Consider the following 12,810-nt stretch of genomic DNA (forward strand, 5'->3'; position numbering starts at 1 on the left):
CTTGTTCTGCTTCTTCAGTGAAACCCATGGTTTGAAACATAGTTCCCCAGAGCCTCAGTTTCTGCTGGGGTTTTACAGGATTTAGTGAGCCAATACATGTCAGTACTTAGAACAGGCATGGAGCCCTGTTTAAGCTCAATAAAGCTTAATATCTTGGCCTTAATAAACATATTTGCTTTTTGTCGCTGTGGGGCTGGAACTCAGGGTCTGGACAGTCCCTGCTGTCTTGTTCAAGGCTAGCACTTTGAGCCACAGCCCCACTTCCAGTCTTCTGGAGGCCAGCCTGGGCTGGCTTTGATCCTCAGATATCAGTCTCCTGAATAACTAGGATTATAGGCATGAGCCACTGGTACCAAGGCTGTGATTTAAAAAAAAAAGAAAAGCTCTATCTCATGCTTTGGAGCTAGAACTCGGCCTGGGTGCTGTCCCTGAGCTCTTCAGCTCAAGGTTATACAGCCCTACCCTTGAGCCAAGCCCCACTTCCCATTTTCTACAGGTTAATTGGATAGGAGTCTCAGGACTTTTTGTGCCTAGGCTGGCTGGCTTTGAACCTTGATCCTCAGATCTCAGCCTCCTGAGTAGCAGCTAGGATGACAGGCGTGAGCCACTGAGCCCGGCTATCTTCTGCTTTTATTAGATCAGAGACAATGAAACTCACAAACTTGAGATTTCTCAAGAATGCTTTTAATTTCAAAAACAAAAAAAGTTGTGACCTCTTCCCATGTCAGGGAAGGAGAAGCCAGGGTTATTTCCCCAGGAAATGCAGTCGAGCGCAGGGCACAGGCCAAACACATCAATCACCAGATCCTGTCACCATCCATAGAGGCCTGCGCCACTCCTTGCCAGCCCAGACAAGAGGATGGATGCAAACCTGCCCAGGGACTGATTCTCACTCCAAGATCATCAGAGCCCATCCTGTGTCAGGGAAACCAGCTGCATGTCTCTAGGAGGGGCTGGTCCCATCACTAGACTCCACTCAGACACCTATCCCAGCCCTGGGGTTCAGCGCTCAAGCCCCTGTGTGCCCACCAGCACGTCCATAAGGTAGTCCAGCTCGGCCTCGTCCAACACCGGACTTTCCTCTTTCCCCAGCCCATTCTCAGAGCCCGGTTTGTGGCCCTCGGAGGCTGGTGCCCAGAGTTCACTGTCATACATGGAAGTGTCAATATCCTCAAACAGGCCCTCCAGTCCGTCCTCTAGCAGACAGCCTGTGGCTGGGCCTAGCAGGTCCAGGGCACCCAAGCCTGCTGGGGCTCCCCCAATGGTGCGGCCTGGAGGCCCCTCATCTGAAAGGGGTTGAGGGGCCTGGCTCAGGCCTTCAATATGGCTAAGGTCCTCCAGGAGGCCAGCCATGGAGGCTGAGAGGGCAGCATCTGAGCTGGCCAGCAAGTTGTCAGTCTCCATGGGGGTTGGGGGAGGTGTGGGCACAGAGGGCAGGGCAGCTGAGGGGGCCATGGAAGCCTGGATCCGGCGCAGTGTGTTCACGACCAGCACCAAGTGTCTCAGGTCAGGCTCGCTCTGCCGCAGGCTGTGATGAAGCTTGAGCACAGAGAGGTCAAAGAGGGAGTTGGAGGCCACTGTTGGGGGGCCTGAGTCCAGCCACCAGGCATCTACTGTCAGGGGTTCCTTCTCCTCCTTTTCCACCTCCTGCTCCTCCTCTTCCTCCTCCCGCTTGCGCTTTAGACCCTTGCTCAGCATCATCTGCAGGGAAAGAAAGCAAATATTCAGTTCATACATTGGCTGGGATAAATGCTGCTAGTGCAATCTTGGATAAGTAACTTAACCCCTCTGAACCTTGGTTTGTTTCCTTCCTTCCTTCTCCGCCCCTCCCCCCTTGTTTTGTGCTATACTGGGACTTGAGCTGAAAAGCCTCACACTGTAACCTAGCTTTTTCTCTCATAGCTGATACTCTACTGCTTGAGCCATGTCTCCAGTTCTGGCTTTTTGCTGGTTGATTAAAGATGAGGCTCCAACTTTCTGTCTGGGCTGTCTTCAAACCACAATCTTCAGATCTCAGCTTCCTGAGTAGCTAGGAGTACAGGTGTGAGCTACTAACTGCCTGGTTTGAGACCCAGACTGGTCTTCATGGAGGAACTTAGGTTTGGATGAGTTATTCCTGCTTTATACATTGTTTTAAACATTAAGAGAAGGACTGGGAAAGTGGCTTAGTGGTGGAGTGCTTGACTAGCATGTATGAAACCCTGTGTTCCATTCCTCAGTACTACACACACAGAAAAAACTGGAAGTGGTGCTGTGGCTCAAGTGGTAGCCTGTTAGCCTTGAGCAAAAGCAGCTCAAGGACAGTGCCCAGGCAGAGTTCAAGCCCCAGGACTGGGGGGAGGGGAGGGGGAAGGTTAAGTGAAATAAACAAAAAGCACTTGAGGGGAGGGCGAGTTTGATGGTATACATTGTATCACAATGAGACCCCTGGTACAATTTATAAACGCTAATTTAATGAAAGCACTAGCAACATCGCCTGTTACTTGGTAAAGCTTCCTCTTACTAAGTAACTCTTGAGAGTATCTCATCAAATGATGTGGAGTACTGACCCATCTTTTCAGTTACAAAAGCACCTGTTTGACATGGCGTGTCTAGTATGCATTAAACACTCAACTTGAAAATATAGGAAATGCGGATCGTCATAGACGACACCAAAGGATCCTGAAGGTGGTCTGGGAAGGCTTTGAGAAGGAGGTGACATTGGAACTGAGTCCTGATAATAGGTGTGAGCCCTGGAAGGCCCAGAGGAAAGCATTCTGGGAAGAGGTCACAAAGGCAAAGAAATATCTAGAAGCCTGGTAAACCAGAACTGGAGAAAAAACATCCAGTGTGGCCTTCCCAGTCCGGGAGACCCTGTAGGAGTCCGGGTGGGGGTGGGGCACAGGGGAAGACAGATGGGAGGAGCAGGGGACCTGGGCTTCTAAGTAGCAGGAGTCTCAGGCCTGAGGGTGTCCCAGCAGGGTGTGATCTGATTAAGTTTCCAGAAGATTCCTCCTTGGCTATGGCGAGGGGATAGGTTCGGACCCATTATGGGGGGGGGGGTCTTCCTGGGCCCTGAGATGCTGGTGATGAGCATGGAAAGGGGTTGAGAACTTATATCGGAGCCAAAAACAGTTGGACCGGGCTTGCGGAATGCGGCTGGGGGTGGGGGGGGAGGAGGCAATCAAGATGGGCACGGGAGGTCGGCGATAGGGGGTCGGTGATCAGACGAGGGGGTCGGTGATTGGCAGGAGCTTAAAGACGGAGGGTGAGCGGGCCTCAAGTTTTGGGGACCTCTGGCCCAAACTACCCGGCGGGGGTGGGGGTTACCAGGAAGATCCCAGGGTCCGGTCCCCGAGACGCTTCCCAGGCGAGCCGTCACGACTCAGAACTGAGTCTCTCTTGCCCACTCCGCCACCGCCAGTCCGGGAGTCCGGGAACCGCAGGAATTCAGCCCCCGCCCTGGCTCCGCCCCCCGGGCCGCAGCGCCCCCTAGCGGACCTCCTCCCACCGCCCCCCCATCCCAGGGGATTCCGGCCCGCCTGACCCCGGGATCCCCAACACTGCCTTGGGTCGCGCCCTACGACTTCGGCCTGCCGGGCCAAGGCGTCGGGACCCCCGACGGGCGGTTCTGCGCGCTCCTGGCTTCCGGAAGGCCGTGGAGGCGGCGGCGGCGGGGGCGGGTGAGTCACGCAGCCGGAGCCAGGGAGCCCGGCGCCTCCGCCCCCTTCTCGGGCTGCGGCGTGATTCACCCAGCCCGGCCCCGGGCGGGTGGCACGTAAAGACCCGGACGCCTCGATCCTAGGTCAACCTTCATCTAACCCAAGCCTTGGGGATCGAACACGCCGAGAAAGCCGGCCCGCCGGTAACCCCGTCTCTCCCCAGGCCCCTTCATTTACATACCCAGCTCACTCGCTGCCAATCAGAACGAAGACGTAGCCACCTGCAGCCAATCAGGAAGTGGCGGCGGCAGCATCGCTCGCTCACTCTCCACCGGCAACGGGCGACCGGCTCGGGAGACGCAGTTCTGACTCTGGCGCACGACTCCGGACTCTCGACTACCCTTAGGGACCGCCCACTCGCGTGGCGGCCACGCCCCCTCCGCCATGATTGGTTCTGGACAGTAGTGGGCGGGGCCTGGATGCGACAGATTAAAATGAAGGCCAGGTTGGTTTAAAAAGCGCATGCCCAGCCGGCTCCCCGGAGCAAAGGCTGGCGATTTGCGGCGGGAGGGGGGGCCGGGAGGGACGGGAGAGGAACTGAGGCAGGAGAAGAGGCTTTTTGGCGTTTGAAACTACAGTCCCGTGTTCCTGCTAAACCCAGGGGCTTAGGTACCCAGTCCCCCAAAGAGGGGACACTGTAGATCACTTAGGGTTCAAATCCTATCTCAACTCACTAGTGTGTGTGACCCTGGGGAAAGGCTTAAACCCTCTCTGCCAAAAATCTGTTAAATGGAGGTCTTCTTGCTTACCTCTTCAGAGTTAGGCTAGGATCTTATCTGTAAGAGCACTCTACCAGATTCAGCAAATGGTGGACAGTTGGATTCAGTTGTAGTTAAAGACCAGAGGGGAGGGGGACTGTGGTGGCTCATGCCTGTAATCCTAGCTACTAAGGAGGCTGAGATCTGAGGATCACACTGCAAAACCAGGACCAGAAAACCGAAAGTGGAGCCGTGCCTCAAAGTGGTAGGGGCTGGAAGTGGGGCCTAATGGTAGAGTGCTGCGCCTAGCATGCACAAAGCCCTGGCTTCCATTCCTCGGTACGACATACGCAGAAAAAACAAGAAGTGGTGCTGTGGCTCAAGTGGAGAGTGCTAGCTTTGAGAAAGCTCAAGGACAGTGCTCAGACCCTGAGTTCAAGCCCCAAGACTGGCAAAAAAAACCAAAAAAACAATCAACATTCCAATGCCCAGGCCCAGAGTTCAAGCCCAGGACTCACTGAAAAAAAAAAGAAAGACCAGAGTGAGATCAGAAGGGACTGTCACCTAGGCATCATGGCTCATTCTTGTAATCTTAGCTACTCAGGAGACTGAGATCTGAACATGGAGGTTTGAAGCCAGCCTGCCCAGAAAAGCCTGTAAGACTCTTATCTCCAATTAAATAGCCAAAAGCTGGAAGTAAAGCCAAAAAAAAAAAAAAAAAAAAAAAGCTTAGGAACAGCATTCAGGCTATGAATTCAGGCAGCGGGAGGAGATTGGGGGAGAATTTCTGAAAGATATTATGTAGTTTCTTTATTGCAACCCAAGTAGCAGGTGAACCTTTTAGTTAGTTCCTGATTTGGGAGAGGAAAAAAAGCAACTGTAAATGATCTTTTACCCTGGCATGGAAGTGTCTACCTGAGGTTCCAAACTGGGAAGGATCTCATGAATTCAAAGGCAAGGAAAAATATTTGAATATACATTGGATAATAGGGGATACATTAGAAAAACCTTCTATCTCCACCACAAATGCCTTAAGAAAAGTAACTTCCTGGGAAGCATTATTTTACTCAGTTTCAGAGATTTTGGTCCATCATGAAGGAGGGGGCATGAGGAAATAAAGCAGCTCACCTCCTGGTAGCCAGGAAGCAGTAAGAGGGAGACGGGAGGAAAAAGAGAAAGCACTAGCTTTTTACTCTAGGAAGCTTCCTCCTTGTCTCCTTCTCCTTTAGCTAGCCAAGTCCTTTGGGATGGTGGCACCCACATTCGGGGCCAGCCTTCCCCCAGAGTTAATCATCTCTGGAAATACTTTCACAGACACACCCAGAGGTGAGCTTAAATTCATTTCCTAGGCACTTTTGAGTGCAATCAAATTGGCACTTAACATTAACCATTGCAGGTGATTTTGTGGAATTCTCCACTATCTTAATATGTGAAATAATATTTCACTTGTGGTTTGTAAGTTAACATTTTTTGTTGTTTTTCATTTCTTTTCACTTTTCATGGTATTGGAAGGGAAGCCAGTGCCTTGAGGGTGTTAGGCAACCACTGAGATCTACCTCAGTTATCACTCCTATAAATATCATTGACCATTTTTTCTTTCCTCTCTTCTTTTCTTTTTTAATTGGTTGTCTCACTGTACCATTCAGACTGGCCTAGAAGCCAAGATCCTCTTCCTGTAGCCTCTCAGTGCTGGAATTACAGGTATTTATCCCCATGTTCCATTTATCTTATTATTTTTTGCTTCCGTTCTGGGGATCAAACTCAGTGCCTGGCACTGTCCTTGAGCTTCTTTTGTTCATGGCTGGCACTAGACCACTTGAGACACAGTTCTGCTTCTGGCTTTTGGTGGTTCACTGAAGATAAGAGCCGCATGGAGGGCCGGGAGTTTGGCCTAGTGGTTAAAGTGCTTACCTAACATGCATGAAGACCCAGGTTCGATTCCTAGGTACCACATACATAGAAAAAAGCCAGAAGTGGTGCTGAGGCTCAAGTGGTAGAGCTCTAGCCTTGAGAAAGTCCAAGGACAGTGCTCAGGCCCTGAGCTCAAGCCCAGGACTGGCAAAGAAAAAAAAAAGTCGCATGGGCTTTCCTGCCTGAGCTGGCTTTGAACCATGATACTCAGATCTCAGCCTCCTGAGTAGTTAAATTTACAGGCATGAGCCACCACCATCCACCAGGCCGATGACTTTTTAGAAGGCAGAAAGTCTGAATTGGGGACATGGCTCAAGAAACAGAGCACTGAGTTCCAACCCCAGGAGAGAGAGACACAGAGAGAGAGAAAGAGACAGACAGAGAGAAAGAAAGACAGAGAGAATAGCATTGAGCATTGAGCATTGTGGCTCATGCCTGTAATTCCAGTTGTTCAGGAGGTGGAGATCAGGAAAGTCCAAGTTTGAGGCCAGCAAAAACAAACAAACAAAAGTGTTTGTGAGACCCTCATCCTCATCCCAACCAATCTGATTTCAATTAAGCAGGAAGTATAGCTAGAAGGATCATTGTCTGAACCAATCTGGGCAATGTCTGAAAAACAATAAAACAGGCATGGTGATATAAAGGCCTGCTTAGCAAGCAAAGCCTTGAGTTCAGTCCCCAGTACTTCCAATAAACAAAGGAAGAAAAGAAATTAAAAGGAGGATAAAGTACAGAGGGAGGGGCCAGGAGTTTTACCTAGTGGTAGAGTGCTTGCCTAGCATGCACCAAGACTTGGTGCCACATACACAGAAAAAGTGAGAAGTGGTGCTGTGGCTCAAGTGGCAGAGCTCTATCCTTGAGAAAGGCCAAGGACAGTGCTCAGGCCCCGAGTTCAAGGCAGGACTGGCAAAAAAAAAAAAAAAAAGTACAGAGGGGGAGGGGAAGTGTCATTTGAGAAGACGTGACAAAATTCAGGCAGCAGCAAAATTGAGGGGGCATTCTTACAGCGAAACAGCCAGTGCCAAGGCTCTGCCATGCTGTATGTCAAAGAGCAAGGACAACTGGAGTGGCAGTGGCTTTGGAAGTGGGAGAATTTATCAAGGACTTTTGGACCATTTCGTGAATCTTCTTTCTCCACCTGCAGAATTGGGTGATGCAAAACTCCCTGGAACATGAAGGAAGAAGGAAAAGAATTTCTGCTGGCGTTCAGGGATGGAAGGGCTGAGAGGCCTGGGGGTGGGGGGAGGTGCCTGGCTAGGGCGATTGGACTGAGCTGGTCCCAAGGAGGTGACACTGGAGCCAGGAATTCAAAGTTGGGGGAAGGGGGGGATGGGGCGGAGGAGGAGGAGGAGAGAGAGAGAGAGGGCGATCGCACAACTAAGACTTGAGAAATGAAACCAGAAGGGAAGCCACCAGCCCCGGGAGGAGGGAAGGGGGGCGGGAGGGAGGGGGGAGGCGCCGAGGCGGCTCCAGCAGCCCGGGTCTCTCGGGGGGGGGGGGGGGGGGAGGGACGCGGCCTTCCAGTCCGGCCCAGGGCCACCTCGACCCATCCCCCTCTGCAGTCCCGCGGCGGGAGAGGACTGGTTGGGGGAAGGTGGACTCTGCCCTCAGGGGCTGCCTTCCTCCTCCGCAGGGCCTGCCTTTCCACTTCTGCAGCCAGTGCTTTCCTGGGTGCCACTGCAGCCTCGACCTTCCCCTGCACGGTCTCTTCCGTCTGTCTCGCAGCCCTGTAGTTGCACTGCCTGGCTTGCTCGCTGCTCTGGAGGCTGAGATCTGAGGCTCCCAGCAGATTAAGTCTTTGAGACTTTGCTCTAATTAACCCACACAAAGCCAGAAGTGGAGCTGTGGCTCCAGTGGTAGCCCTAGCCTTGAGGAAAACAAACAAACAAAAACACCTCAGTGACAGCACCCAGCCCCAGGACTGGTGTGCCTGCCTGCGCACTCAATCTTTTTATTTCAACCTGAATGTATATTGTGTGCAGGCTGCAAGAACTTAGGGGAATGGGAATGTGGTTCAGTGGTAGAGTGCTTGCCCAGCATGCACGAAGCCCTGGGTTTGAGTCCTCTGTACCACATACACAGAAAAAGCTGGAAGTGGTGCTGTGGCTCAAATGGTAGAGTGGAGGCTTGATCAAAAAAGTTCAGGTGCTTGCTTTGGCAGCACATATACTAAAATCGGGACGATACAGAGAAACATTCTATATGTAAGAAGAAAAGGCAGAAGGAGGAGGAGAAGAAATTCAGGAACAGTGCCCAGGTCCTGAGTTCAAGCCTCAGGACTGGCACCAAAAAAAAAAAAAAAAAAAAGGGAAGAAAGACAAAGAACTCAGAGTCTCGAACTGCTCTACCACTGATTACCCCAAACCTCCAAGCTTCAGAGATTTCCTAGGTAAAAAGTATTAATAGGCAAGCACAAGAGGGCCTCACACTTAGGTCAGCAGGGGCAGGAAAATCTATAAGACTCTTATCTCCAATTAGCCAACTATAACCAGGAAGTGGTGCTGTGGCTCAAAGTAGTAAGAGCACTAACCTTGAGGGAAAAAGCTCAAGGAAAAAGCATCCTGGTCCTGAGTTCAAGCTCCAGGGCCAGCAAAACACACACACACACACACACACACACACACACACACACACACACAAAACAAATAAGTACCTATGTACGTAATAGTGAAGATGAAAGGATTTAATTCAAATTAAGTTACAACAGTAATTTTTTTTTTTTGTCAGTTATGTGGCTTGAATTCAGGGTCTGAGTGCTGTCACTAGCTTTTTACACTCAAAGCGAGTGATCTACCATTTTGAGCCACAACACCACTTCTGGTTTTCTGGTGGTTCATTGGAGATAAGTCTCATTGACTTTGCTGCCAGGCTGGCTTCGAACCCCGATTCTTATATTTCAGTCGGCTGAGTGGTAACTAGGATTGTAGGCGCGAGTCACCAGTAACTGGCATACAACAGTGCTTTATTTATTTATTTATTTAGGCCAGTCCTGGGGCTTGAACTCAGTCAGGGCCTGAGCACTGCTTGGACTTTTCTCAGTGCTTGCCCCCTACTACCTGAACCACAGCTCCACTTTTGGCTTTTTCTATGTACAGGAAAAGAAATCAGGGCTTCATGCATGCTAGGTAAGCACTCTACTACTCGGACATACTCCCAACCTTTTTATTTGGCCAGTCCTTGGGCTTGAAATCAAGGTCTGGGCACTGTCTTTGAGCTTTCTTGAGATGAGCACTCTATCATTTGACTCACAGTGCCACTTCTAGCTTTTTCTGTATTTGTGGTATCAAGGAATCACACCCAGGGCTTCGTGCATGCCAGGCAAGCACTTTACTAGGTTACACTTCCAGCCACAAAACCCTCTTAAGGAATACTCAGGCACTTATATGATGATATACCTGCTCTACCCTTTGACAAAGAAAAGGGTAGGAAACTTACCAGAGCCTTCCCATCATCCCAGTGAAATCTACACACCGAAAGCCACACCAGATCTCTCCAAAATACTTTTATTCAAAAAAAATGTACAATACTAACAATAAAAAAATCCCCAAACCCATAAACCCAGCCTTTCTTAAATATGTGGTTTCCATCCATTATTGCACATGGTCCGGCCTGCTTATGAATCAGGCTGCTGGAACTGGGGTTCAGCCTGGGAGGAGAATGGTGGGGGGAAGACCAGCCTCTCCTCTCACAGAACAACCTGGCTGCACAGTGCTGTCACTCTTGGACTGGCCCAGTTTTGTCTTTCCTGAGGCCCCTGTGTGGTCAAACAGGGGAGGGGGAGGTGCACATGGACGAAATGTGGTCATGAGAAGTCAGACTCCAAGCAATGGAGTCTTGTTAAGGCATTTGGAGCAGATAAATTAATTCAGGAAGAGCCACCTTCACAGAAGGCTGTGGTAACCAGACATACCACACATATACATACACACACACACACACTCATGGGACAGTCTGTGGAACCCTGATACAGGAAGAAAGGGGGCCACGGTCTCTAGTTTTTTCAGAGCCTACACACACACACAAAGTCACTTCTAGGGATCCAGCCCACCAAGGCTGGAGGAAGGATGGTTGATGGTCTTTAGGACCCCAGAATGATTTCCATAATGTGGTCTAGTTCATTCCACTCCCAGGACCCAGGAGCACAGAAGAGGTTGTGTGAAGGTTCTGGGGTAGCCAGTGCAGGCTCCTTTTCCACTCCAGATGTGTCAATGTCCATGAAGAAGTCATCCAGGCCAGAGTCGCCCAGGTACCTGGAGCTCAAAGCTTCTAAGAAGACTGGCCCAGGCTGGGCCAGCCCTTCATTTGGAAGGCCTGGGGCAGCCCCTGGAATCTGAGGTGATTCTGTCTCCATCGATGTCTCCAGCTCCCTGAGGATGGAGCCGATGGTGGTGGAAAGGGAGAAATCTTCTTCACCCAGAAAGAGGGGCTCAGGGGGTAGGGTGGGAGCTGGGGACAGATGAATAGCAGCCTGGAGCTGTTGCAGGGTATTGTGGATAAGCACATGCCGCCGGAGGCTGGGGGCTCGGGGGCCCAGGCTGCGCTGGACTTTGTCTAAGGAAATTCGGAGTAAGGCCTGGTGGTAGTTTTGAAGGCGGGCTGGACTGCAGTCCCACTTCTTTTCCTCCTCTTCCTCATCTAAGTCCGAGTGTTTCCTCTTCAAGCCTCCCACCATGATGCCCTGGGAAGAGACAAGAGTTGTGATTCTCTTTTCTTTTTTTCGGTGCCAGTCTTGGAACTTAAACTCAGGGCCTGGGGACTGCCTCTGAGCGTTTTTGCTAAAGGCTGATGCTCTACCACTGGAGCCACCGCTCCACGTGGGCCTTTTTGGTGGGTAACTGGAGTTAAGGGTCTTACACATACTTGACTGCCCAGGCTGGTTTCGAACCATCCTCAGATGTCAGCCTCTTGAGTAGCTAGGATTATCGGTTTGAGGCACCATAGTCCCGCTGTTTCTTTCTTGGTCTTAACTGACTGGCAGCGAACCCAAGAGCAGGGAAGGGGCCGCCTTCCTCATTCCTTCCAACAGCGCCTCTGATTTCCCTAAAGTGCGCCCCAAAGGAAAGCTCGCTAGATCCCCACTAGCGCCAAGCTCCGCCCCCTCAAAGCTCACCCAACCAGATCTCGACGTCCCAGAGCCCCGCCTTCCCCTGGACCTCAATTGAGCACCTAGGACCGCCCCCGATTTGCCCCGAGGGCTTCTGGGAAATGTGGACCCAGCGTAGCCTGGCACTCCTATTGACGGGGACGAGGAACTACAATTCCCAGAGGGCCTTGCTCGCGGAGGGTACCCTGCTTCCCCACCCCCACCCCAGAGCAAGCGCACTAGGAGCCTAGCTGGTGGGGGAGGGGAACCCGGACGTCCAGCTGCCGGGCGCCAGCCGAGCCCCGCCCTCCACTGCCTCCGGGGATGTGGGTCTGAGCTCCACGCCCGGAACACCCCTCCCCCACCCTACTCCAGCTCTAAAACTGCTTTCACCCCGTCCAACCACCCGTCCCCCCTCCCTCCCGGGTCTGAGATTCTTCCCCAAACAGCGGAGGAGTCCTGAGACCCAGGCTCTCATCAATTCCCTCCAAGCTTTCTGATACAAATGCTTTTGTATGGGGAGACTTCGTATCTCAAATTCTGAGATTTTTCTCCCCACCCCAGATCTTTCCAGTTCACCTCCCAAGGCCACGTCCCGCAGCTAGGACCCCCACCCTCACCTCCTCCCCGGGACGCACTCCCTGCCACGGCGTCCAGCGAAGGGCCTTAGGATTCCACAACTCTCGGGGTAGCCGTCTAGAAACGCTCGAGATCCCAGCCTTAAACCACTTCCACTTTTTCCAGTACCACCACCAAGTTCCCACCCCAGGCCGTCCGGAGATGAGCCGAAATTCTCTGCTCTCCAAAGTTTCTTCTGGTTCTCTCGCTTATCTACCTCCGCCCCCCAACTCCTGGCTCCCCGCCTAGCCGCCGCTCCAAACTTTCTCCAGTTCAAAAATCTTTCCTTGTCTCCCCTGCCGGATCTCGAACTCAGGTCTCCTCCGGTGCTCAGCCCTCCAAACCTCATCACTCAACCTCCACTCCGGCGCGGACTCCGCCTTCAGCAGTCAGGGACCTGTCTCCTCCCGCCCCCAATCATAGGTAAATCCCCCTCCTCACCAGAGCCTTCTGGTTCTCAACCAGGGACGCGGACCGCCAGACGGGACTCCGACCAGAACAGAGCAGAATCCTCGCTCTCCTTCCCCGGGCCTCCGAGTCTCGGCCGAGACCCAGCCGCCCCGCCCCGGAGCTGGACGGCCTCCTGTGATTGGCTGGAGTTCTGCCCAACGCCGGACCACGATTGGCTGGGCGGAGCCGCCGCCGCCGCCCGGCACCGCCCTCCCCGCCTGCCCCTCCCCAACGCCCGGGACCATTTAAAGGATTTTTGACTTGTCAGGGGCCGGGTTTGTGTCTGGGCTGGAGAGTGGCAAAGCCATCAGAACCTTTTTTTTTTTTCCTTTTCTTTTCTTTTTCCTTC

General features: G+C 52.2%; 2 protein-coding genes across 3 annotated transcripts; both read right to left on the reverse strand.

Annotated features, from left to right (window-relative positions):
- Positions 1 to 662: 662 nt before the first annotated feature.
- Sertad1 (SERTA domain containing 1) lies at positions 663 to 4,024 on the reverse strand. Of its 2 annotated transcripts, none has more exons than XM_090322292.1 (2): positions 3,883 to 4,024; positions 663 to 1,701 (listed from the first exon to the last, which is right to left on the reverse strand). In XM_090322292.1, exon 2 carries the CDS (start codon positions 1,699 to 1,701, stop codon positions 1,003 to 1,005), a length of 699 nt encoding a protein of 232 aa, XP_090178418.1. In that variant the 5' UTR covers positions 3,883 to 4,024; the 3' UTR covers positions 663 to 1,002. The 2 variants fall into 2 exon arrangements, with proteins under 2 accessions (XP_090178418.1, XP_090178419.1); XM_090322293.1 differs by lacking the exon at positions 3,883 to 4,024 and adding an exon at positions 3,547 to 3,830.
- A 5,775-nt stretch (positions 4,025 to 9,799) lies between these two features.
- On the reverse strand, positions 9,800 to 12,533 carry Sertad3 (SERTA domain containing 3). The gene is made up of 2 exons (XM_090321860.1): positions 12,453 to 12,533; positions 9,800 to 10,988 (listed from the first exon to the last, which is right to left on the reverse strand). Exon 2 carries the CDS (start codon positions 10,980 to 10,982, stop codon positions 10,389 to 10,391), a length of 594 nt encoding a protein of 197 aa, XP_090177986.1. The 5' UTR covers positions 10,983 to 10,988; positions 12,453 to 12,533; the 3' UTR covers positions 9,800 to 10,388.
- Between the last annotated feature and the right edge of the window lie 277 nt (positions 12,534 to 12,810).

The sequence above is a fragment of the Megascapheus bottae genome, chromosome 31, assembly GCF_031878675.1.
Source record: "Megascapheus bottae isolate mThoBot1 chromosome 31, mThoBot2.hap1, whole genome shotgun sequence".
Taxonomy (NCBI): Eukaryota; Metazoa; Chordata; class Mammalia; order Rodentia; family Geomyidae; genus Megascapheus; species Megascapheus bottae.